This window comes from Trachemys scripta, chromosome 3 (assembly GCF_013100865.1).
Source record: "Trachemys scripta elegans isolate TJP31775 chromosome 3, CAS_Tse_1.0, whole genome shotgun sequence".
NCBI classification, from domain to species: Eukaryota; Metazoa; Chordata; order Testudines; family Emydidae; genus Trachemys; species Trachemys scripta.
Genome location: NC_048300.1, coordinates 117,028,160 through 117,054,910, shown reverse-complemented (window position 1 = coordinate 117,054,910; position 26,751 = coordinate 117,028,160). Strand labels below are relative to the sequence as shown.

At 36.3% G+C, this 26,751-nt stretch overlaps 1 protein-coding gene across 1 annotated transcript; it reads left to right on the top strand.

Annotated features, from left to right (window-relative positions):
• KPNA5 (karyopherin subunit alpha 5) lies at positions 1-25,445 on the top strand (the record flags this gene model as incomplete). Its single annotated transcript, XM_034765807.1, is given in 12 exon segments — positions 1-102; positions 185-284; positions 3,176-3,270; positions 4,684-4,815; positions 5,920-6,008; positions 7,550-7,649; positions 9,355-9,518; positions 11,054-11,132; positions 15,719-15,844; positions 17,842-17,969; positions 21,610-21,788; positions 23,439-25,445. Coding segments are annotated over 12 exon segments (1,482 nt in total), but the record flags the coding sequence as incomplete, so codon positions are not given.
• Positions 25,446-26,751: the final 1,306 nt, after the last annotated feature.

The following is a 26,751-nucleotide window of genomic DNA, read 5'->3' as shown; positions in this document are numbered from 1 at the left end:
TTATTTAAACGCAGAAATGTTTCTCTCCTGGGAAATGAAGAGTCTATGGTAGAAAGCCCCATCCAGGATCCTGATGTCAGCTCTACTGTACCTATTCCAGAAGTAAGTAATACATAAATACATTTAAAGTATTTTTACAAATGTGCTTAAAATTGCAAACAAGATACCATTTTTACATTTTTAGGAAGAAGTTATTACAGCTGATATGGTACAGATGATTTTCTCAGATGATCCTGATCAACAGCTCACAGCAACACAAAAATTTAGAAAACTGCTTTCTAAAGGTAAATCAGCATTTTAGTTTTTTTATGCTGCTTGCTTTATGTTCATATAACAAATATTAGTCACATTGAATTTATATATCTTAAATTTGCAACTTTAAAAAAAAAACGATCTGTCTGGAGCTACTAGCTATGTTTAAATCAGATGAGTAGTCACATTCATTTGGACATAATGGCTAAACACAAAAAGATTCATTACAGTAATGTTAAGTCTTTCAGATAAAGCAACAAAAGCAAGGACTTCGTGATTAAAGGGAGCTAGGGCAGTGATTGTACACTTACCAGTGCTCATTGCAATGCTTGAATTCCTTGAACAATTTTGATTCAGCTGCTAATGTTAAAATATACTTCCAGTTTATTGTAGTTGGGATTGTGGCTGATACCATAGTGTCCTCTATCTCTAATGCTGATTTGTTCCTTTATATGGAACATAATACACAATTGACTTGTTCTGTATAATCAGATCTTTAACAAAAGTGAGTCAAATGTTATAAATATTTAAATAATTATACATCCAAAAGAAGCCTAGAGAACTGAAATTATTTGGAAGCCATATTCAATATGTTTATGCCTACTTATTTAAAGTATCTATCTATCTAACCATTACTGTTTTGGTATTCTCCTGTTGCATTATTCCTATTTGATTTCCAAATTAAAGTATTCAGTCTTGAGCATATTTTTATAAAGTACTTTATTTTTTGTAGTACAAACTATAATATGTAGCTACAAGTTGCAGCTGGATTTTTGGATATCTTGCTTTATTGGTATAGCAATTGATAAAAGGAAATATATTTACACAAAATGCAGTTAGTTTGTGAAAGTCGTTGCCACGATGTATCATTGAAGCCAAGAGCTTAGTAGGATTGAAAAAAAAACTAGTCTTTTATATTGATTTATGAAAACATTCAGAGTTGCATTAGATAAGAATAACTAAAACTAAATTTGGGATGGATATGAATTGTCATGCTTTAGGGGAGTGGTCTACAAACTTTTCAGGGTCGTGCCCCTCTTTACCTCTGAGGCCGGGAGGTTGGCTGGCGCCGAAGCTGAAACGGACTGTAGAGAATGTGCTGCCAGATACAAAAATTCAAAAGGGAAAAATATATTTTTTTTCCCCTGTAACCTCTGTTATAATGTAATTTTAGATGTTATCTGTAACAATAGTAAGTTCATAGAAAATTGAGATAAGTGTAGTTTTTAAACTGATGGTCTCCCTTAAGCAATTATCTAATAATTATTTCTGCTAGATAATAAATAGCTGTACAATCTACTATTCAAGTAAAGAGCCCCCAGGGCACAACTTGTAGACAAAATTTCAGACTCTGACATTTGGAAACATTCTAAAAGGAAGTGGTCGAATGACATTAGCACATCAGGCTGTGAGTTTTAACGAGCTGTATATGTAGTCTGACTTTTACTGGATTCTGAGTTATTTTCTTTCATCTCGTGATTCTGGATCTTCATTGCTTTGATTTTATTTTTTGGATATTGGTGAGTTGCATAAGTCTTCTGATAAGTTTTAGCTGAACAACGATCTGCTTGAAAAGCAGACTTCTCTCTGGATTGCAGTTGGGATCCTAACAGCAGCTTAAGACCAGGTGCCTGCTTGTGGCTCTTCAATTTTGAATACATAGCTATGAATAGTACATTGTACAGCTATTTATTATCTAGCAGAAATAATTATTAGATAATTGCTATTAGCTAGCAAAAAGAAGTAATGAATACTTAAAAGCAACTTCTCAGACTGATTACTTTGATGACATTGCCCTGAAAGATTGGTACTGAGTATACTGTGTTACCATGAGCTGATTATAGGCCATCACGCAGGGGGCTTGACATATTACCACAGGCTATACACAGTAAGGTACTTAATACACTACAGTAGGTTAGTGGGGCTGTATCTAAGTGCTTGTCAGCAGGGACGCTAACAACAGGAAAGGAAAATAGCTAGTGAAGGAATATAGTCTCACATTTGACCTTAGTAAGTTAAATTGAGTTTGGATCTTGACGTAAGTGATAGGCCCGAAGAATGTGACCAGAATGAGTGAATTGCTTGTTAAACATCTAGTAACCCTGAAAATACAAATGTTATCTTATTTAAGATTTGGGCTAAGCAATAGAAATAAAGAAAATGTGGTTAATTGGGCACCAGGTGTGGTAAATGATTAGTTAGAAATGCTCAGTTCAGTAGCTAGGGGAAAGTATAGCTAAGTGAGATAAGGGGAGAGAGCTTGAATTCAGTGTGTCCTAAACTGCTTGAGCTGACTTTAGTTAAAATCCAGTAACCAGCAATGGCATCACTTGTTTGTGTCTAAAAAGCAAGGTTGTTTAGCAGTTCTTTGTCTGAGTTTTTCCTTACCACTTTGGAATCATCCCATGATGGGAATGTCTCCCTGGCCTGAACCTGTTGTAAGTAATTTGGCTAATGCTTATGACTATATTGTTGCTTGGTATAGAATATGGGTGTATATGCTTATATTTATATTTTGTATTAAACACACACCGAGTGGCCTTTGGAACTAATAAAGGAATGTTTGTGTGGAAACTGAGGAGTAGTAAACATTAATAAACTTGGGAAATTATTTCCAACAGCTAGGTTGTAAATTTAAAGTGCAATCGTTTTTCTGCACTAACTTCCCATGTCGATGCTCTTATTCTGCACTAAGAGTGTCTTTGTGCACTTTAGGTTAATCTACTTCAAATTAGCTATTTCAGGCTTTTTCCCCTGTGCAAACAAGTCCTAAGATAATGAATGAGGGAACTAATTTTATTTGAGGTTACAATTATGGCAGGAATTTCCTGAGAACTGTGCTCAGTAATCTTATATTTATGATGTAATTTAAGCTCTTGCCTTTCATTTTCATTAGTGCAAATAACCTTCTTTTTTCCCCTAGAGCCTAATCCACCTATAGATGAAGTGATACAGAAACAAGGAGTTGTGCAGAGGTTTGTGAAATTTCTAGAGAGGAATGAGAATTGCACTCTCCAAGTGAGTGAATATTACTGATATTGACTTAAGTTTCGGAATGGGAAAAAAACCTCAGAAAACAAACTGAGGAGAATATGGCTTTAGTATTGGATTTAGTAATATGTGGTCATCAGGGATTTGTATTCCAGTTGCATGAGATGCCAGTTTATTGCCACTTACTAGAAATCCTGACTTGGCCCTAAGAGACTTCCATGCTAATCTCCCTATATTCATTTTATCAAATCCTTCTGTGTGAATGGCATTCAGTTCAAGAGAGCCCTCAAACTGGAATATCAGAGGCATTGACATAGATGTGTAAGCAAGCTGACACAGCACCTGTCAACACCGTCTGGTTTGAAAATGTTTTTGTGACCATTAACTTCATTCACAAATCTTGTAAAAGAAAATTAGGAAAAAATGGTAAATCAAAAAATTTCTATTTGGCCCCTCCAGAAAATCTTTACGAAGTTTTCAACAAACAATAAGAATACACCTAGTTCCGCCCAACACTTCTTGCCACATGGAAAGCCAGACTAAGGGCATGTCTGCACTACAAAATTAGGTTGACTTAAGATAGGTCGACCTACAGCCACCGCAGTAATTAAACGGTCTCTTCGTGTCTGCACTATGCTCTTCTATCGGTGGTGCGTGTTCTCACCTGGAGCTCTTACACTGACTTAAGTGGGGCATTGTGGGGACCTTGGGCTGTCAAAGACAGCAACAGGCCATGTAAGCAATGCAGAGTGTATGAGGATGCTATGGTGACCTAACTATGTTGATCTAAGCACTATGCCTCTCACGGAGGTGGAATTATTTGGTCGGCATAGCGGGCAAGTTAAATCAGTGGGAGAAACATTGTAGACACACGATGACACACAGGTCAACATAAGCTGTCTTATATCAACCTAACTCTGTAGCACAGACCAGGCCTAAGGCTTTGTCTGACTAAGAAAGTAGCACCAGAATTAATTTTAAGCTAAACCTGATTTAAACTGAAATTAGTGTCCATTCAGGGGTTTGCATCAGTTGAACGAAATTGATTTAATGACACCTTCAGTTAAATCAGTGCAATTTGCTTGTTTTGTCAAAGCCTAAGAGCTTGACTGCACATGGAATTGTTACTAATTTAACTCCGTGTATGGACAGTCTTATTCTGGAATAAGACTGTCCACGCATGGAATTAAATTAGGAACAGTGAATCAGGAATAACTGTGTAGAAAATGTAATCAAGCCAAGTTCCTTTGCTAAGATTATTTAGTTAATGCTAGTGACTTTCTTCTTTGTAAAAGCATAGTAATGGAGAGATTTATTTTAGTATCAGAGAAGAAAAATCTAATTGGATAATCTGATTAAAAATTCCAAATACATAAAATCTACTCCGTTTAATGTTTGCTTTCCCATTAATGACTTCTGTTTGTCTTTCTCCTTCAACAGTTTGAAGCAGCTTGGGCTTTGACAAATATAGCATCTGGAACTTTTCTACACACCAAAGTAGTAATTGAGACTGGAGCTGTTCCAGTTTTTATTAAGTTGCTTAATTCAGAACATGAAGATGTACAGGAGCAGGTACATATTTGTGTTTTTGTAATTTCTAAATAACTGTCCTTTTTCTGTTTCCTCTGTGTATGGTTTAAAAAGTTTTGATCAATAGAATTTGTGTACTAGTTTATTATGACTACAAAAATAAGGCTCCACACTGTATGCTCCTTTTTTCCGTCTCACTAATGTCTGCCTTTTTTTCTGTGCTGCCCCTTATGCTTCCTTTTCGCCAGCCTACATCTTTTATCTCATTCTGTTTCCTCCTAAAAACTCATTTTCTGTTGTGATGTTTGCAAGAAGTGAGGGGATCTTAAGGCATAGCAATAGAGAAAATAAAATAACTTCACCACCAAGATATCCATATTCTTTCTTGAGTTACCACATGATCTTGTTGTTTCCCTTATCTTTCCTCTCAACTTCTTCCCTCCACCCCAGTGTGTCTTGCTGAATTTAGGATGTGGCATTTCAGAGCAGGGACTGTCATTTACTCGTTTGTAAGTTGCCTAGCTCATTTTGGAGTGACTGAAAAATGATAAGCAATAATAGTTCCTGATCTAACACATCCTTTATAATGACTCCATTGTAAATAGCTGTGTGCAATTGAGTTGCTTAGCCAAAGGGAACTTTATCCTTAATTGCATATGGATATAGCCCTGCAAATTTGCTGATATCCATTTTATTTCCATGGATGTGGATATCCATGGACCATTTTTGGAGATCGCGGATCGGATGCAGATACGAAATCTTTATCGTTGCGGGCAAAATGCAGATATCTTTTTTTGGTGTAAGCATATTCACATTATAAAATACCATTCTTTACGGATATAATTATTCAAGTGTTTGAGATTTTTGTACAACTATATGGCCTTTATAAAGTTTGGCTAAAAGGCTAGCAAGCCCTTTCTTGCGTGTAATTTATCAAGTATACAAGTTTGATTTGAGAAAGTTGTACAATGAGGATTTTCTTTTCTGGACTGTTCAGGTAATAATTATAATCATGAGCTATTTTGACTCCATCATAGGAATTTGTCATGAGAGGAATACATAATGTATAGTCTACGCTATAAAAGTATCTTAGAGAAACTTTTATTGTGTTTATATTAGCTTACTTTAGCACTTTGTTTTCTAAAGGCAGTGTGGGCTCTTGGTAATATTGCTGGTGACAACGCAGAATGCAGAGACTTTGTCTTAAACTGTAGAATACTCCCACCACTCTTGGAGTAAGTGTTTAAGCTAATATTGTAAGTAAAACATACGGTTTTAGAGAATGAGAACCATACACTACAAGTTATTGTGTGTGTGTGTGTGTGTGTGTGTGCATTTAAAAAAAACTTTACATAGGCTTTTATACTTTTTATAGGAAATATTTGAATGTAGATAGTAAAGCAAAAATGACAATCTCTTAGACCAATAACACCAAAAATAAAAAAAACTATATCTGTTCTAACACTTGGAATAGCTAGGCTGAATTTGTTTGGATTTTGTAATTGATTTATGGGTGGTACGGTATGGTATTGCCACTCTTACTTATGTGGTGCTGCCGTTGGGGCGCTGCTTTCAGAGCTGGGTGCCCGGCCAACAACTGCTGCTCTCTGGCCACCAGCTCTGAAGTCAGTGCAGAAATAAGGATGACAATACTGCGACCCTCTAAAATAATCTTACCACCCCCATGCAACTCCCTTTTGGGTCAGGACCCCCAATTTGAGAAACGCTGGTCTCCTCTGTGAAATCTGTATGGTATGGGGTAAAAGCACACAAGACCAGATTTTGCGGGGGGAGACCAGATTTCATGGTCCGTGACGTGTTTTTCATAGTTATGAATTTGGTAGGGCCCTACATAGAACTTCTTAAATATTATCCATACATAAATCTCATGATTATGACGACTGGTGAGCTACTGCCTCTCAGTAGACATCTCATATGCCACCTGCAGTTTCTTACTATGAATATATGTGACATAGGGATCCCTGTAAAACTATGCACCCTTATGCCCCCAACCAGTTGGCACCAAGAGGTTCCTGGGTTACAGAGTTATTCAGGAATAGCTGTTGTGCTTTAAATTTGTACCCTACTTTAGTCCAAATAAACTTTCAAGTGTAGAGGAGCTCTAACGATGTTTTAAAATAAATAACCTCAGCACTTTACAGACAACTTGAAAATGTTAAACACAGAACAACGTGTCTATCCATTCCTTCCCAGTTTTTGCAGCCCAAATATCGCAGCATTGTTTACCATTTTCAAACTTAAATGCTTAAAAAGTAAATTTAGATTTAAAAAATTATTCTAGTAACATAGGTAGCAATCTTTTTAAAAATAGCTTAGCCTGAATGTGTTCCTTTAAATGAAAATACCTATGTTAATAAGGAAGGTTCCCACTTGCTGTTCCTGGCTCCTCCTTTTAGCAGCTGCTATCTTGCATTACAAGAAACTCAATTGATTACCTTCCTATTATTTTTCATGTGAGCAGTTGCTGTACTTGCCACCGCAGTGTTATGTGATTGTGAATGAGGGGAGAGATGCTATACAGTAGTGTAAGGGGAAGTATCTCTTGTGAACCACATAATCTATTAAACTGGTCTGTGCCATGAGAATATTTCAAAGCAGACAAAAATCAGTGTTTGCGAGAGGAAAGGAATTAAACTAGTGCAGGGAGATAGGAATTATTTCTAGACTTTTGACAGTATTAAGAATCCTAGGAAAACGAGGGAATACCACTCCTTGGTAATGAATTTAATGTGATATTTGTTCTTTTCCTTGGCAGATTGTTAACAAATTCAAATAGACTTACAACAACTAGAAATGCAGTCTGGGCCCTCTCAAACCTCTGTAGAGGCAAGAATCCACCTCCAGACTTTAGTAAGGTATGTAAGGTATCAAAATATTTCACTTTTAAGGAACTTACAAAATTTGAAGGGGCACTACACTTGTAATGTGGTGTTCTCATACAGAGAAGAATCTTCTTGTAGTCAACCCAGTCAGTCTCTGGGGTAAAGAATTTTTTGTTATGAGAAGACATGTTTGCAGTAGATCCATATTATCTATTCTCCTCATTCTGAGCGTGATTTCAATTAAGTCTTCACCAATAAATAGTCACCATTTTGTGTGACACAACAGAAAATGTAGATATTACCACATTATATGCAGAGCTTTGTGCATTTCTGCTGACCTTAATGCAAGTGCGAAGAATATTGATTCATTAGCTATCTGAAAACCAAACCAAATCCAGTGTGTCTACATAAGCTATGTTAATCTTTTATCATGCTTTCTATAAACAAGAGAATAAACTATTAAAAGTAGTTGAAAAGTGTCACTTAACTTTTCATCAACTTGGTCTGCAGTATCTTGCTAGGAAACAAGGTTCTTGTATTTTGCTATAGCTCTTCAGCAGAATAGTATTAATGTGGTGATGTTTTAACTTTGAAAAGGCAATCCATCTTTGAAATGTAAATATTTGTAAATGAGAAACATTTTTGTATCATTATCCTAAAGCTTTTAAATAGTTTATTTAATTAAAGTAAATCAGCGGGTATTCTGGAAGAGGGGAGGGGAGTGAGATCAGGACTCTTGGATTTTAGTCTCAATTCTACCATTGGCTTTTGTGACCTTGGATAAGTGAATTGCTCAGCCTCTCTGTTTTCCCTTCTGCATAACTTTTCTCATAGAGAAAATTAATTAATTTGCTACTTTAATTTTACTCTTGTGGGGGGATGTTAACAAAATGGTGAGTAGTTTCCCCATCTTGCTATTCCAGTTTATAAGATGCTGCCTTCAATAATAGCCCTTTCTGGTAGCGTGGAACAAGGATGCTCTTTGCTACTTACTTATTCTCTTCTCTGGGCAACTGCTACTCAGAGTAGTTCCTTTGCCCGTCACAATAGCAGCATTAAAAGGAGGTAGAGGAAGCAGAATTGTGTAGCAACTGTCAGCTGAAGAGAAAAGGACTCGTAATTCCTGCAAAGAACCCAGTATTCCCAACATTAACCATTGAGGGGAAAAATGAGGGGTGAGGTGGGGCTAAAACTGGCCTCTTCATCAGACAAACTGCTATGTAGAGGTGATAGGAGGAGGTTGGGTTCCAAGCTCTGCCCAGAGAGACTGCAAGTGAATGGGAACTGAGATCAGAAGAAATTTGCCTGGCTTGGTTCTGTAAAACTCAGTAGTATATGGGCAGCTGAAAAACATATGATCCTTTTTTGTAAAGTGATTATAATAATGTAATTCCTTCAAGTGGGTAGGCTGAAAAGCAAGCCTTGATTAATAAATTCTGAAACACACAATAAATCATTTCCTTTTCATGCAAAGACTAGCATTCCTGCATGGTTGCAATGTCTTTGTAGCAGACTGAGTGATAAAGTAAAGGTAATTTCTGCAGAGTTCTGATTTGGGTTTATCAATCATCCTTAGCATCTGACCATGGAACAATCCATTCTGAGACAGTAAGCCTACTCTACTCGCCATACAGTGCATGTAATTTAATTCACATTTTTCTGTTAGCACAGGGAAAACAAATTTTAAAACAAAAAATAGAGGAAACATCTAATCATGTATAATTTTTTTTTAACCTAGGTTGCTCCTTGCTTAAATGTTTTATCAAGACTGTTATTTAGCAGTGACCCAGATGTATTAGCAGATGCTTGTTGGGCCCTCTCTTACCTTTCAGATGGACCCAATGATAAAATTCAAGCAGTTATTGATTCTGGAGTCTGTCGAAGATTGGTGGAACTTCTTATGTAAGTGCCTTTAGTCAAATCTCTATTTTAGGATGTTGCCAACATGAACATGAGCTCAGACTGTGGGCCTACAGTATTGATGGACTGTCCTCCAGGGCAGTGGTTCTCAATCGGGAATGCAGAGCTCTTCCGGGGGTACTTCAACTCATCTAAATACTGTATTTGCCTAGTTTTACAACACGCTACATAAAAAGCACTGATTGAGTCAGTACAAACTAAAATTTCATACAGACAATGAATTGTTTATACTGCACTATATATGATACGTTGAAATTTAAGTACGATATTTATATTCCAATTTGATTTATTTTATAATTATAATAAACATGAAAAAGTAAGCTATTTTTTCAGTAATAGTGTGTTGTGACACTTTTGTCCCAGTAGTTTTTAAGGGAGGTGAAACTTGGGATATGCAAGACAAATCAGACTCTTGAAAGGGGTACATTAGTCAGGAAAGGTTGAGAGCCACTATTCTAGGGTTACTCCATTTTTTTCTGTCCTCTCTTATGGCCCATGTAAAGTGCCTGTCTCTTTGGTTGAGGAGGACTGGACATAGCTTCAATCTGAAGCCTTTCAGTGCCACTTCTGGCTTGATCAGCTCCTTGAATTTTTCCTAGGTTGCTAGTGAAAGATGCTTCCTCCACAGCACTTGTAACCTGGAAAGCAAGTGATTGTGCTTGAGACATGAACTGTCCTGAAAACTTCAGTTTTTGAGTTTTGTATTTGTTTTCTTGCTGGTAATATTAAACTTAAGGGGTCCACTAGCAGAAAGATAGACAGTTAATGGGTGCATAAATCCCAGAAATAGACTTGTGCTATTTTTCATATTTTCCCAGTTTACTAGGTGGACAGTTCATAGTCTGCCAAAAGGGAAAAAAACAGAAAACCACTCTGCACTATGAGACTGCAGAATAGCAAAGTATGGATCCCTGAGCTGCTCATTCAGCACTACTCCCTACAAATAGATGGCTAGGATACTTTTAGGGAGAGAGTGTTAGACATTTTTTTTTCTTTCATGATTGGTGAAGGACAGTTCAGTAGACTCTTGTCCTAATTGGTAATTGCGGGGGGAGCGGGGGTGTCTCCATGCTACTGGTTTGTGAGAACAGAAGGGAGTCTGCCTCCCAAAAAACTAGTTGGAGGAAGGGGGAGATTTTCAATTTCACTGCCTCTCTATTTAGGCTAGATGGCTACTTCAGGAATTTTGCTCACTGAATTGTCATTCCCAAAGGCCCAGTTATTCTGTGAAATTCAGGCAAGGTGAAGTCATTCACATCCTTGATTTGTAGACATAGCATTCTCTGTGACAGACCATCACTGTTGCAACTTCCAAAGGGAAATCCTTCCTTTAAAATAATCAATTGGACTTAACGGCTATGGAGGAGAATTTGGCCAAACAGTGAAAGATTGCAAGAGATGGCTTTCTGTTGCCATGGCCATAAGTTTAAATCCTATCAGAAGCCTAAACCCTCCAACTGTAGTTATTGTATAAAGTTTGGCAGCCTCAAGCAATTTAACATTTGTATTGTCTCTAGGCACAATGATTACAAGGTGGTGTCTCCTGCATTAAGAGCAGTTGGAAATATTGTGACTGGTGATGATATTCAAACACAGGTAAGACCAACTTCTAACTTGAGAAATATAGCTAATTTGGAAAAGAACATAGAATATTTTTGGTGTAGGAATGAATTGTGCTATTCAGGAAACTGATCAAGACTATTAGTTGTATTCACATTTGTCTAGAAACAGGTGTTCAGATACTGTAGTGAAAGGGGCCATATAAGAATGAAGACACATTCTGTATTACCAGTCTGGCAAGATATTAATAATTTTGGCCAAGGACTTTTACCTGTAACACTGCTCTACAGCCAAAGTGCTTCTGAAATAAATGTAGTCAAACTTTACTAATTCTGGGTCATTGAGAACGAAAATGATACTTAAAATTGTTGATTGGCTCTAGTTTTCAAGATATGCTATTGGGTCAGTATATACAACCCTTGACTTGGGAATGGCGGAGGATAAGTGAGTTATAAAGGAAAGGGATCTCAATTTAAACCGGAAATGACTAAAACACATCTTTGACTGGATCTATGAATAAATTTATGACTGGGTTTGGACAGTACTTGCTTTTTAGGCAAAACAATGAATGATACAATCTGAAGCTGGTATTGCGTCATACATGATATGAATTGCATCCTGTTATTCCTAGAAGTCATGGATGATGCAATCACAATGAAGCTTACATCACTCTGTCGATCAAATTGCCCTAGATCAGCTCTAGAAATCATACAGTGTCGTGCTCTCTTATTTGTCAGTGTTTGATTTTGCAAAGGGACACATTTCTGTTTAGCCAAAGTGAGCAGACATGCCTCGTACTTGTGTGAACAGTGCAGATAACTTCTGCTATGTTTGTGGTGAAGTGACTTTTGCATCACAAAAGTGCAGTATAACCACTATGGTTAAGAAAGCCTATCACCTTTATTTTGGCTGCAAAATTGGAGATTGGAACAAGAGGTAGGCCCCACACATATGCTGCAACACTTGTGCAACAAATCTTCGCCAGTGGTTGAACAGGAAAAGGAAATCTATGCCTTTTGCAGTGCCAATGATTTGTAGAGAGCCAACAGATCATACCAGCAATTGTTACTTCTGCATGGTGCCTCCAGTTGGGAAAGGTGTGTCAAAGAAGAAAAAGTGGACTATGCATTATCCAAACATTCCATCAGCTATACGCCCAGTATCCCACGGAGAAGGACTGCCAGTTCCTGATGCACCAGAATCATTCTCACTTGAGTCAGATGAGGAAGAAGAAGAGGATGAAACTTCTGGTCCTGAACCATCAATGTCACAGGACCCACATTTTCTCCCATCCTCCTCCTCTGAACCACACCTCATAACACAAGGTGAACTGAATGACCTTGTCAGGGATTTGGAACTACCCAAGAGTAAGGCAGAGCTGTTGGACTCCAGACTACAGCAGTGGAATCTCCTGGCAGGTGATGTTAGGGTTTCCATGTTCCGTGACCGTCAAAAGGATCTTGTCCCATTCTTCTTCATGGAAGGTGATCTTGTAGCCTGCAACAACATTGATGGTGTGATGGCAGCCCTCAACATCGTTCACGATCCAGATGAGTGGAGACTGTTCATTGATTCATCGAAGACGAGTCTTAAAGCTGTTTTACTGCATAATGGCAATGTTTTGCCATCAATTCCAGTTGGTCATGCAGTCCATATGAAGGAAACCTATGACAGCATGAAACAACTTTTGAGGTGCGTGAACTATGACCAACATCAGTGGCAGCTTTGTGGTGATTTGAAGGTTGTTGTTCTCTTGCTTGGTCTGCAGACTGGATACACAAAGGACTGCTGTTTTCTCTGCGAATGGGATAGTCATGCAAGAGATTCCCACTACATCAAGAAAGATTGACCACTCCGACAGTTATTGGAGCCTGGGAGGAAAAGTGTTTAGCATCCACCACTTGTTGAATCAAGGAAGATTTTGTTACCACGCTTACACATCAAGCTGGGTCTGATGAAGCACTTTGTCAAGGCCATTGACAAAACAAGCAGCTTTCAAGTACCTCCGTGGAAAATTTCCAAGGTTAAGTGAAGCTAAGATGAAGGAAGGTGTCTTTGTTGGTCCTCAGATTCGTGAACTTCTTCGAGATGATGCATTTGACCATGCACTGTGTGGCAAGGAAAAGACGGCATGGAAAGCCTTCCAGTTAGTGGCAATACATTTTCTCGGAAACAACAAGGCAGACAACTACAGGTTGTTGGTGGAAAACCTCCTCAAGGCATACAAAAGCCTTGGTTGCAACATGTCACTAAAGATACACTTTTTGCACTCTCATCTAGATTTTTTTTCCACCGAACTGCGGAGCAGTGAGCGACGAGCACGGCGAGCGATTTCACCAGGACATTGCAACAATGGAGAAACGCTATCAGAGCAAATGGAGCCCATCAATGCTTGCAGACTATTGCTGGACAGTGACAGGAGATGCTCCATTTAATGAATACAAGAGACAAGCCAAGAAGCGCCGAGTAGACGCTGCATAGGACGAAACTATGTACATAATAGTTTTTTGCCTTTTGTTTCATAGTAAATTTTATTTCTGTAACTCTTCTGCTGATTTTTAAAGTGTTACATAAACAGGACAGGTGAAATATTATCATGTAAAGCAACCATAAACACATGAAAAGACCTAGGTTTACAATTTATGATTAAAACTCTACTATCTACACAATATACATGGACATAAAATGTAAAAACTTAAATATCTTAGAAACAGTAGCCAATCAGTTGTTTTAATTGTCATATTTGAATTCAGCACATCAAAATACATAATAAATAGCACATTTTATCTCTGAAGCAGACGACTTCTCAAAAATTGTAGACCAGTGTAATTGCTGTGAGGATAAGGTTAATTTAGTCATTCCACTTCTATGAGTAAAATACTGTATTCCATTTTAAAATGTTACTCTTTTTTTTTATTCTTCCCAGGTATTAACATAACACGTTTTCAGTAATTATTAATAGGAGTCATCTATATAATAACCCACTTGGACAAAGTGTCTTTTGTAGCCATTCTAGTTTCTTTCTTAGACGCATGCGAACTGATTCAAAACTTCCTCTCTTTCTCCATAAAAACTTCATACAGAAGTATCAAAGTGGACTGTAATTATGGCTTCTACTTCAGTATGAACCTTATAAATCACAAACAATAGACGAATGTTTTATATTAACCAACGCTTATAGAATGGCTTTAGTTTCCTGTATGGAAACTCTGCAACAGATAAATACAAGAATGGAGTAGTTAGGTGGTACACTAATTATTTGTCCATGAACCTGTGGTCCCACTTGTACAAGGTTTCCTAAAGATTAGTCAAGTGATGACATTGAATTTGAGGCTGTGCAGATAGTCATTCCCTGCTTTAAATAGCTAGTAAATAGCTTACTGTCTAAAAGACTTAGAGAAGAGGGGGTTGATTTAAATAGTTATGTGATTTTATTGGGCCTCACAGAAGTAAATTTTTAGGAGGGATTTAAATGGAATGGCAAGGTCCTGTAATGCACTGTGGATTAAGAGAGTAAACAGGCTGGCTAGAAATAAAATTTTGATCACTGCAGTTTTGGACTCACAAGAGGGGAACAGGATAGGTTTCAGGGATGCTAGAGAGTAGGCGATTACCGTAATCAGGACTGGAGATGAGTATGCCCTGGACAAAACTTTAAGCATATGGAATAGAAAGGAAGGTTGATGTTTTCTAAAGTGTTGTATAGAAAATGTCAGGATTTTGTGACCGCCTGGATGTGTCAAAAGAAAGGGGAGGAGTCAAATGACTTAAGGTAAAGGCCTGAGAGATGGAGATATTGTCAAAAGTAGTGGAAGGAGGAAGAAATGGGGGGCTTAGGAGGAAAAACAAGAAACTGTGTCTAAATTGAATTAATGGTACTGCATAGGTCAGGGGTGAAGAGTGATTTTTGAGTTGCCATCATATAGCTACTGAATCTGTGGAGTACATTCCTTCCCAAAGGATAAGTAAAAGACAAGACCAAGCAGAGGGAAATGCACGCACAAGGGTGGAGGGAAAGATAAACTGCTAAAAGAGACTGAAGCAGCAATTGGCGGCAGAAGAAGAATCAGGATAGGATGGGGCCACAAAAGTTGAAGAGAGTGGTTCCGTAGGAGTTTCATTTGCATAACTGAGTGCAGAATATGGACCTTAATAGTTAATTATTTGTGCATTGAGCATTATTGGAGGTGGGGGTGGGAGGGTTGGTACCTCCATTATTTCTGCCTTTTTTTTTTTTTTTTGTCATTGGCATGTGCATTTATGTTTTTTGGATCTAGCTTCAGTAACTTTAGTGTAAAGTAGGCATACAGTTGCCCACCTAAGTTATATAACAATTTGTATACTAGTCTTTCAGCTGGTCCTTCTCCCCCCCCTCCATAACAGCTTTCCTATTTTGGCCTAATCAACTGCACCTCTCCCCAAATCACCAAATTATCTGTTTCTCTTTTTGTGGTACTATGCTGTCATTAAACACCTTCATTTTGGAATACAGTATCTGATAGGTGCTATAAAGTATTAAACTATTCTTATAAAGCCTGTCTGTTTTGAATTCAGCTGTAAACTGTGAACTGTACCTTTTTATGTTGTATAGGCAGAAATTTTCAACTTTCAAATTATTTTAGGTAATTCTAAATTGCTCTGCATTACCCTGTCTCCTTCATTTGCTGAGTAGTCCTAAGGAATCCATTCGAAAAGAAGCATGCTGGACTGTTTCTAATATTACTGCAGGAAACAGAGCTCAGATTCAGGTAATGAAATGTTAGTAATCTAACCATCTTCTTCCGACCTAGCACTTAATGCTTTTCTCTCGGAAGGAAAAATGTAGCTAACATATTTTACCCTTCCATTTTGATTTTTAGTTCTAGTTGGAGTTTTATATTTGTTTTTCCCAGCCTTTGTGGTGCTTATTAGAAATTCTAATCTAAGTTTACAACTTATTACATAAAAATAAAACCATGTGAATATCTGCATTGTTTTTGTGCTAACGATACCAATTCCTGTTTTGACTTTTTAAAGGGACTGATAATTAGTTAATGATTATAAAGTGAATTGAAGATTTAAAAGATGTAAAGTTCTAAGTATTATTGTTTGCAAAGAATATTTACGTGCAAGTGCTTGCTTACAAAGTTTTAAATGACCGGTGCTTAAAAATGTTTATGGAGCTTTGCAAAAAATATACAAAGTGTGTATTACAGAATGGACTCAGAGTATGGAAGTCTTCTGGGGGTGTACAGGATTTTTATATGCAACATTCAGAATTATGTACTGGGTCTGTTGTTCCCAGTTATTGAAAAGCAAATTGAGTTTAAATGCTATTTCTATATTAAAAGGACATGATTAAATTCGACAAACATGAAAGATGCAAAGGAAGCTTATACAATATTTTTTCAACAGTATTAATATGACAGTTGCTGTTTTTCCCAAGTTACTATGTTAATCTCTGTTAACATAATTCATAAATTCTGTCAACTGAATACATGTTAAAGTAGCTTGATGTGGCAGACGGTGCATTATAGCATGTAGATAATTCACTTCAGTTATCAGTGAAAGACTTAAATTTAACTTAATTTAAATCAAAATTTTCTGTGGGAAGATGTCTATTTTGATATTTTATTTTTCTTTTTTGGCACAATCAAAAACAGTTTTGTTGTTTCAAGTAGACTTGTAGATTCAAAACAACATTTTTAATTTAAACCTTATTGATTTGAAATTTCTGGGGTTTTGTTGTTGTTTTGTGAAGTTTTTTCAATATTTTTACATCCTGTTTTGATATGGAAATTAATTTCAAAACCTCAAAATTTTCCACAGGAAAAAAATTCCATTTTCCAAGCAGCTCTAGTTCTCACCATGAAAAGCCTCGTAATTCCAGATTAAGATATTGCAATTTTAGTGTAACTTCAAAAAACAAATTTGTTGAACAGTATGCAGTATAAAGATATATCTTTACTAACTAGCAAACCTGTGAAAGACTTGTTTTTGTTGTTTTGCACAACGATAATCAGCCTGATATGTATTTGCACATTTTTAATCCCACAGACATCTAGCCTAAGTGTTCAGATATTATGATGACAATACACCATTTTAAATTGTCAGATTTTCATTTACAACTTACAGCCAACATTCCTTTAATGGCTTTCTGTAATTAGTTGAGTGGCCCTAATGTGGGGACTGAGTGTAGTTGTTTTTTTTGTTTTTTAAATACATTTGTAGAAATGTGGCTTTTGAAGAGAACACAAGCCCTTTTTGTCACAAAAGCTCTCCAAGCTGGTTGGTCTGGCTGAGGCTAAATTATTTTATTCAAAGTTTTAACTTCAAATCGAAATCCTAGATTTTCATCAACTTTGTCAGGACTGTATCAGGGTCTTAAATATGTTGACCCAATCTAAACATCCTTATTCAAAAGGTACTATTCTTTGTACTATAACTTCTGAGATTCCCATCATGAGGCAAATCTATAAGTAAAATATTCTTTAGAAAGATACTCCAGGACCTTCCTGAATATAAACTAGTGTGCACTGGAATCTTCACATGTTAATAGACAATGGCTGATTGGTACACTCTTAAAGAATGAATATCTTTAACAAATAATTTCAAAATAAACAAGGATTGGCTGACAGATTCTACTGAATGGTGGTATTCTCTATTCTGGAAACATCTTTAATGTTCTTTCTTGCATTTATATTAGCTTGGTTGTTTTTGTTACCATTTAAAGCCTATTGTATAATGTCACTGTGTCTTGTTTTAGACTGTTATAGATGCAAATATTTTTCCAATATTGATTGACATTCTTCAGAAAGCTGAATTTCGCACCAGAAAAGAAGCAGCATGGGCCATCACTAATGCAACATCAGGAGGTACTCCTGAACAGATAAGGTAATGAATTAGAAGTTGATTCAGAGGAGTGTTAATATGTGAAATTCAGTTAGTGTTCATCTGAAAATAATCCAGTGAATTGAGACACAGTTAAGTATTTTGCCACTTACCTTTCTCTTTGACCTCAAATGTTGTTTTCTTAAAGAGAAAATTCTTAGTCCCATAATTGGATTCTAGCAAAATTCACAATAAATTCTTAAAAATAAAGCTGTCTTCTTGGAACTAGTTGTTTTTATACAGTGATTTTTTTTTTTATTGCAACTTAGAAAATGGGTTGTATAAAGTATGTGTGAAATTTTGGGGATCACCCAGACCACCACAGGGCTCTGTCACCTTCTGCCCTGTAACCTGGGGTGCCTTTATGCTGAGCAGCTTTGGTTCAGACCCCTGACACCAGTAGCCTGCCCACAAGCACAAGATCTCACCCTGGCTTCCACCGCCTAGTTATTCCTTGCAGGGTGACACTAACATCCCTTCCAGTTTCAAATCTGTCTTCGGAGTTCTTTGCTACCAGCCATTCGGACTTTTCCTCACTGTTTCATCAGTGACACCAATCCCCCAGACACATCTTACTTTAGTTCACACACTCAACATAGTTTACAAACCGGACACCTGTTTGGGGTAAAAGTAAAAGAAGGATTTACCTAATAGAGAGAAATCACAGTTTCAAGGATAAAATAGTAAGGAATAGCAAACATATACAAGTTACACAGAAAATAAACAAAGATACAACCTCAAGCTTTAGACTAGCAAATTAGATAGATTCCCTTTTCTAATACAAATTACCTGTTGCCTCTGAACAGTTTCCCAGTGTACCCTCTAGGCCTAATCCAGTGTTTCATGGACAGCACCTGCCAAATGACTGTCCCTCAGTTTCTGGATACTCTTCAAACCCCTTCTTTTTTAGAAAGTGTGTGTGCGGGGGGGGGGGGGGGGGGGTTGTTTTGTTATGAGTTTGGGGATTATGCAGATTGGGGAAATTCTAGCTGGGATGTCTCATTGTCTTCCCATTAAATCTAATGGCCCATCATTTGGCTTTTCTTGGGTTGTATAATGCTAGGTGCTTGGACCTAGTCTCTGGTTGTGGAGGTAGCTTCTCCCTGCTTGACTGCCTATTGCCCCACTGTGAAGTGGAGCTGAATGTTGCAGCATAAATTATTAACATTGTTTTATTTATACACAAATACAAAAAAGTCGTAATTATACGTATATGTAATTCGTAATGACTATAAAGTTCAGAACATTACAAGCTTTCATAAAATACCTCACTCAATATACTTTTATAGCACAAACTTTATACATAATTATTTGATTCAACTGCTTATTCTTTGGGATTCAATCCTCTCTCCCCCCTGCCCCCCATTCTTCCCTTAATGTGTCTGTGTCTGCACCCTGATTGTCACAGTATGCAACTGAATTAGCAGTACAGCTGAAATACTGTAATTTCACTCAGTGAAATTCACCCTTGTGAAAGCTCTGAACACTGAAGTTAATAATCCCCCACAAAGAGTTCTGCTAATGTCATATTGTCAAAGCAAAATTTGAGCAGTTTATGAACAGCAAGTGTGTCTAGGGTGTATTACAGCCACATGAAACTGGGGTCATGCCTATTTATTGGGAGACATTTAAAAAAATATATTCTTGACTCCAAGTTCAGGCAGTCATGTTACATAAAACTTAACAAGAATATTGTTTTTAAATAAACATCTGACTACTGCTGCAAAATGTAGCTTAATCATTTTGAATCTGTTCAGACTACTTTAATTACTGTTGGGATTCTCTCTGAGACTTCTTTCCATTCGGCTTTCCAAGAACTCAATTTGACTCCAGATTTTTGTCACTTGTGTATCTTTACTTGGCATACGGGAAATGCTCAGCTATGCTGAGTTGATGAGACTTAAACATAGGGGGTGCGTAAGGAGCAAACCATGCATCCAAAGTTGCATAGAAACCTCTTCCTTTATATACAGTTACACATTACATTGCATTTACAATATATTGCATGCCTTTGGTTATTTTGTAAGAACCAAATCAATCCCAAATCTCTGTGCATCATGCTCTGTCCACATTTGACATATTCTTTACCTCATCTTACCTTCCAGGCATACCTTGTCTGTTGTAAATGGTTCCCTGGGTGTTCCCCACCCACCCTTCTCCTCCCTCCTTATATTAGGAAGTTATAGACATTCTGTGTTTTAGCTTACTGACCTATTTATTTGTCTGTTGCCAGCTTGCTGATCCATTTACCTCCCCAATGTTGTCTCCCAACAAATGAGGCCTCACCCATTTTTAATTACTCATGTCAAGCCAGGCCTGTAATTACTAGGGTATTCCCACAGATAACCATCTGTATTATTATGATGGTCTGACTTGGAAAAATAGCTTTGATCTCTTTAGTGACGGAACAGAACCAAACATTTTTCTGGTTTATCTGAATACCTTTAGTTGGATTATTTTTATTAGTTTAAAGGACTTATTGATAATATGTGACTACCCTGGTAACTAATTCTATAGTTGTGTTGTAAACAGTCCTTTTTAAGCAAAAATGGCAAGTGCCACAAAAATAGGCTTATTTTTGTGAAACCAAAAGTGTGCTAAGTACTTGTATATTTCCTGGAAACAGTTAAACCATTTTGCACCACTACAGCCGCTAAATATTCTAATCAGAATGCCAGAAAAATAAGGTTGTTTTTTTTAAATTGTTCTCATAACTTAACATTTAAAAATATAATACCCTTTATTTTAAATGAAAATTTTGGAGATTTGATAGAATATGTGATGTGGATTCCTCCTGAAACTTTGATTGTAAGTTAAATATTTGTTTGGTGCCATAAATGCACATTACAAAACACGGAAAAAGGTATGATCTCTGTCACACAGAGCTTACCTCTTAAGTACTCTGCACTTAAGTAATGGCACCTTGAGGATTTCAAAGTGCTTTATGAACATAATTAACTAAACTTCAAACAATTCTGTGATGTAGGTAAGCATTACTGTCTTAGTTTTACTGATACAGTAGGAACTGAAGCACAAAGGTGGTGACTTCCCACAGTCACACAGGAAGTTTGTGGCAGAATTGGGAATAGAAACCAATCCTCTGAATCCCAGTCCTTGCTGTAGTTACAACATCCTTCCCTTTTTGGTAGCTGATTTTCAGAATTATTTAAATATGTTCTGTTCATATTTTAATGGATTGATATTGAATTGAAAAAAACATTCTTGTCTCTTTGAAGAGACTTACCTAGAGCTTTGGCCATTACATATTACTCTTGATTCGAGAAAAGAGGATGTTGCATCATACTGTTACATACAGGAGAAACATTCTTATATAATCAGAAGTGTCTGAAATGCATGTTTTTAGAACAAGGTAGAATCACGTATAAAAGGGATTGAAAATTTTTACATAATCCAAACATCAGTTATAAGATTAACTGCTGTATTCTTGTCCCATTAGGATAAACCAAGGTTTGACTGTATTTCAGGGTAAGGTTGCCTACATAGGTTATAGAAATACTCTTATTTCAGCAGGTTAGTTACTGTTTTTAGCAGAATTCAATACCATAGAAGAATGGTGTGTCAAAGTTGTACTTGATTATCAGTCCTTCTTTTTCCCCCCTCTTTTTCCTCCATCATTACAAAGGTATTTGGTAGCATTAGGTTGTACTAAGCCTCTTTGTGATCTCCTGACTGTGATGGATTCCAAAATAGTGCAGGTGGCTTTGAATGGACTTGAAAATATTCTGCGTCTTGGAGAGCAAGAATCCAAACAAAATGGAATGGGCATTAATCCTTACTGTGCCCTTATAGAGGAAGCATATGGTAAGCAATTATTTCTTGTGAAGCTGTGCGCTTACAGTTGCCTTATTTGTAACTGAAAAGGGATAATAATGTAAAACACTTAGCTAACATAGTTACAAGTTACTTGGACCTACTATTTGCCATACCAATTTCTAGCCATATTTCAGACCAAACTAAATTAATATGCTGGAGTTAAAATTCAGCAAATATCTAATTTAAGGCAGAACAGAACAAAGAAGAGTTCTTAAAGTACCAAACGTTAGTAAGCCAGAAACTCAAAAGTAAAATCAGGTCATATCTATGAAATTTAGGCAGATTACTTTTGCTTTCACAAAGTTAGTGGTAAAAATAGATTTAATGTTATTATGAAAACTAATCTCTTCCATAAGGACCTGGCTAGGCAAAATTAGTCTTTGCAGCTGCTCTACTACAAAATCTATGCAGGCTTCTCTGTGCTTCGGAGGAGGCTAATAATTCTTAGGGGGAATCTCCTGTCTTCAGTGACTGGGGAATACCTGATTAGATATTCCATTATGCATTTTTCTGTAGAGCAAAGTCTCTGATTTCAATGAACCTGGATAGTGGGTTGGGAATTGGGCTTTTAAGATGAAGCAGCTTTACGGAATCCTCTCGACAACCTAATATGGAAGCAGAATAACTTCTGGGTCTCATAATGTTAATCAGATGGGGAGAATTAAAGGGACCTAAGCTGAATTTGTTCTGCCCTGGCTGTCAGGTTTGTGCCTAAAATCTTCAGCCCTTACTATTGAGAGGCAGAGGAAAATAACTGGATTAAATAGCACTTTCGGGCTGAGTTCCAGAACATACCTGTCAACCATGGGAGAGCAATAAATAGGCTAATCACAGCCCGTATTATGTAATAACTACACCCTCACACCACAAAAAGATTGGAACTTGTCTAAAAACATTACAAGTTTTCCACCTGTCCTGTGTCCATACTTCAGCCTTTCTTTATTCACCCCTTTAAAAAAGGGCAAGAATAAGCCACTGGACTTCCCTTAGTCACCACAGGTAGGGAAATATAAAGTTAGACAGAAGCCAGAGTTGTTGAGTATTGGAGGAGGGAAGCTAAGTTCTTTTGGAACTGCAACATGGAAATAGGGATATGGGGGGGGGCTTCGCTGGCATATTTTTTTCATAAATCATCCTGCTTTCAGAATCAATATTGCATACTAATATTTTTTAATTCTGTGTTAAGTAGATATTTGAGCCTCCTTCTATTTTGCTTTTTTCACATTCATTTCATATTGTTTATAAACTGTCAAATTGAACTGAAAAGGTAAAAGAAAAATTAAGTCTGTAAGTACATGATTGATACATTCTCTTGTCAGGCTGTTGGGAGTATTTGGCATAGAAGAAATGCACCTTGTTTTTAAAATAATAATCTTGGAATACTCAGGGCTAATGTATATCAGTGATTTTACAGATTGGTTCAATCTGGGTTGTTTTTCTCTTAAACTAGAAAGTTCCAATATATTTCATATTAAAACCTAATTCTTTGATTCATTCATCACACAACTTAGTGGTAGTATTCAAAACACATTTATGTGCTTAACTCTATTTTCATCCTGGCTTTGTACTTCACCTTTAAATCTTTTGGAGCTGTTGGATTTAGAGCATGTCTTTTTGTTTGTTTGTTTTTAAATTTAGGACTGGATAAAATTGAATTTCTTCAAAGACATGAAAACCAAGAGATCTACCAGAAGGCTTTCGAACTTATAGAACATTACTTTGGTGTGGAAGAAGAGGATACCAGTATTGCACCTCAGGTGGATGAGAGTCAGCAGCAATTTGTGTTTCAGCAGCAGGAAGCACCAATGGAAGGGTTTCAGCTATAACTATTAAAGTGAAGATAAGGCAAAAATATGAACATTTGTAACTTTTCAGGGGTCTCCTCTTCATGGCCAAAGTTAGAGGAGAGGTTTGAATGTGTTTGGCAGAACACAGGTAAAGAAGCAGCCAGTGCACTGTTATACTTTTCTGTTAGATACAACTTTTCATTCAGTGTTTTTTGGTTTGGGTTTTTTTTGTATTTGTGTGTATTTCATATGTTCAGAAAACTAACTCTGTGAGTAATCAAGTCTAATATAAAGGCTTATGTGATTTAACAAGAATGGTAAAGCTTGAATAATAACTTTAGTAGGATTTTAGGTAGTGGTTCTGAATTTTTCATGCAATTTCTGCAACTGCAGTAAAGCTGTTGGCAATTGCATTTTGCCAGTAAACTTGACATGCCCAATCTATATCAAATCTACCTCTATATTGAAGCAAAAAAGTTGCTTCAGAACTAAAGCATGAATAAAGATGAGCTTGTCAAAAGCTAAATTTAGAATGTGAAAAATATTTATTTAAATTGTGAAATGTAGTTTTATGCATTATACTTTGCATAGAGCATAGACCAGTGAAATATATTTATAAAACATTTAAAAGCATAATGCAGATTTTTTGTTTAAGTATATACTGTTTAAATACCAGATGTAGCTTTGAATATGTGACAAAAAAGCTGTTCTGCATTATGTGGTTTTCAAGTTGTAATCAGCAGAGAGCTGGGTGGTCATGTGATGCTGGCTCCTTATTTCAAGCTGCTAAACAGCATTAAAGGTAAGCTACAAATAAAATACTTTGCTGTGTAAGCAATTGCTGAAGTTTGCCACAGGGATGTTGTAATTGTAAATGAGAAAGGAGGTAATTTGCGCAGTTGTAAATGATAGGGGAGATGGTTTATGTGACTATCTCCATATTAAAATGTGGTAACAATATAAAAGTTTGACAAATCTTGCAATACTTGCCTTTCTTGAAACATTTACTTATTTAAACAAAGTTTAGACTGTATGTACGTATTGTATTTTTAACCAAATATGCTACCGCTTTTTGAATTTTTTTTAAGTCAGATGTCTCCATTTTCTTTGTTTTAGACAAGGCTGTAGAAATGTGCCCTGTTATAATCCATAGTGTTGCTGCAACTGGGGGAAAACAATCTCTTTTCCATTTGATTGAAGGAAAAAGGTTTGCTTTGTTGTAAATATTAAGTATATGAACACCAAAATGAATCTGAAGATGTCTGCTAAATATTTAATTTCTAAAACACTTAATGTCTGTTTGCTACTACCTGCCAAAAGAAATATATCTAAGAATTTGAAACAATTCTTCTGTATGCTTTGAAAATCTACATTAGATTTTTTTTGTATATTCAAAATGTCTATACCACACTGCTTGATCTCACTTACCAGTAGCCAGTCTGAATTTGGATTAATGAAATTATATAATTGTGGTTAAATATATTAGTCAAATATTGTGTTGAAATAATAGTGAAAGCTTCTTTGAGCTATGAAACTATTTGAACCATGTACAATAGTTGAAATTTCAACAGTTAAAATCACTCTTCCCATGGTAGCGTGCTTGTCACTAAACAAAATGTTGATACGCTGAGAAATCCAAATTAGAGCATGGTATCATTTATATACTGTGTTCTGGATTTAAACTTGTTTATAAAATGTACAAATACTGTTTTCAGTTAAAATTCATAATGTGTTTCACTTTGAGACTGTTAAAGCACTATATATTGTGTAGTAGTTTCAAGGTGAGAATTGAAGCAGATTTTATAAGATTAATAGTCGGTTGTGACTATTAACATATTTAAAGTAGCAAGATGAATTTTTTGAATTGCATCCTCGTTTGAAATTTTTCTCCTGGAAATAAAAGGTATGTTATGAGGAAAGGAGTGAATATAGGAGTGTGGTTACTTTGCAAATTCTGTATAATGAAAGATTTAGCAAACACTTTAAGCCTAGATTTGTATAATATACAGCAGGTTTGAATACTGTGCACAATGCTGAGCCAAATTTTTCTTATGTTTGAGAATTGTATTTGTACCCTTTTTTATGATAGTTTGAGACTTTACTGGCATTTTTTGCATCGTCTCTTTAAAGTTCAGGGTAATAATATTGGAAATTTACAGGATTACTGGTTAAATTATGATGATTTTCACTGTTCTTTTAGTGCAAGAATAATCATATAAGTATTCAGGTAACAGGGTATTCCACTGTTTCTTGCAAACATTGTTTTGATATTGCATAAGCCAGCTGTGCCTGCTTTTATTTTGAGGACCCCGTAGACACGACACTACGTTTATAAGCCTCTTCAGTTAAGCCAAATCTAAACTTAAAAAAAAAAAAAAACAAACCCTAATTAAGACTTGTAAATGGAAGAAAGGGGGGGGAGATTTCAAGTATTATACTATTTGAGAGGATTACTTCATTTTTGTGGATATATTATTGTGTATGTCTGAGTGGTTAAAGTGACTGCACTTTATGTATGTAAATACAAATTCATGCCTCTGGTATATTCAAAGTAGTGCTTTTAGTGTAAATAGGAACTAAAATTGATGGACTTTGGTTACTGAAAGGGACACTAGTTATTTAATCTCAACATTTGGTTAATCCTAAAATTGTTAAATCTGGTATTATCCTATCTTGTTGCTACGTGTATGTATATCTAAAATCCACCAGTCTCACTGGGAACACTATTTTTTTAAATAGCTATTGTTAATGAATGATCATGGAATAAGAATGTTTTCACAAGTTAACAAAACCTGTTGTCAGAACTGACACTGATGGCTTCAGTGATGCTTAGGAAAACAATGACGCTGACAGAAAAAAAATCATCTCTGCTGTGGAAAGCATTTAGGAGTGGGGGATTGAGCAGGCGCTGTGTTTGCTAACTAGATTTTTTTTTTCCATACTGGTTTTATCTAAAAGGCTATTACAAGTTTGGGGGTTTTGTTTAAATAATAGACAAAGTACTAAAGTGTCCCTTTAGTTATGCAGCTTGTTCCAAAAAACAAGTGTTTTTCAAAATAGCGTACCATTTGTTCTGTTTGAATTTGAATTCTGACGAGTTAATCTATGCAAATATGCCACATCTGTTTTAGTTTCATAAACTGTTGGACACTAAATCATAACTA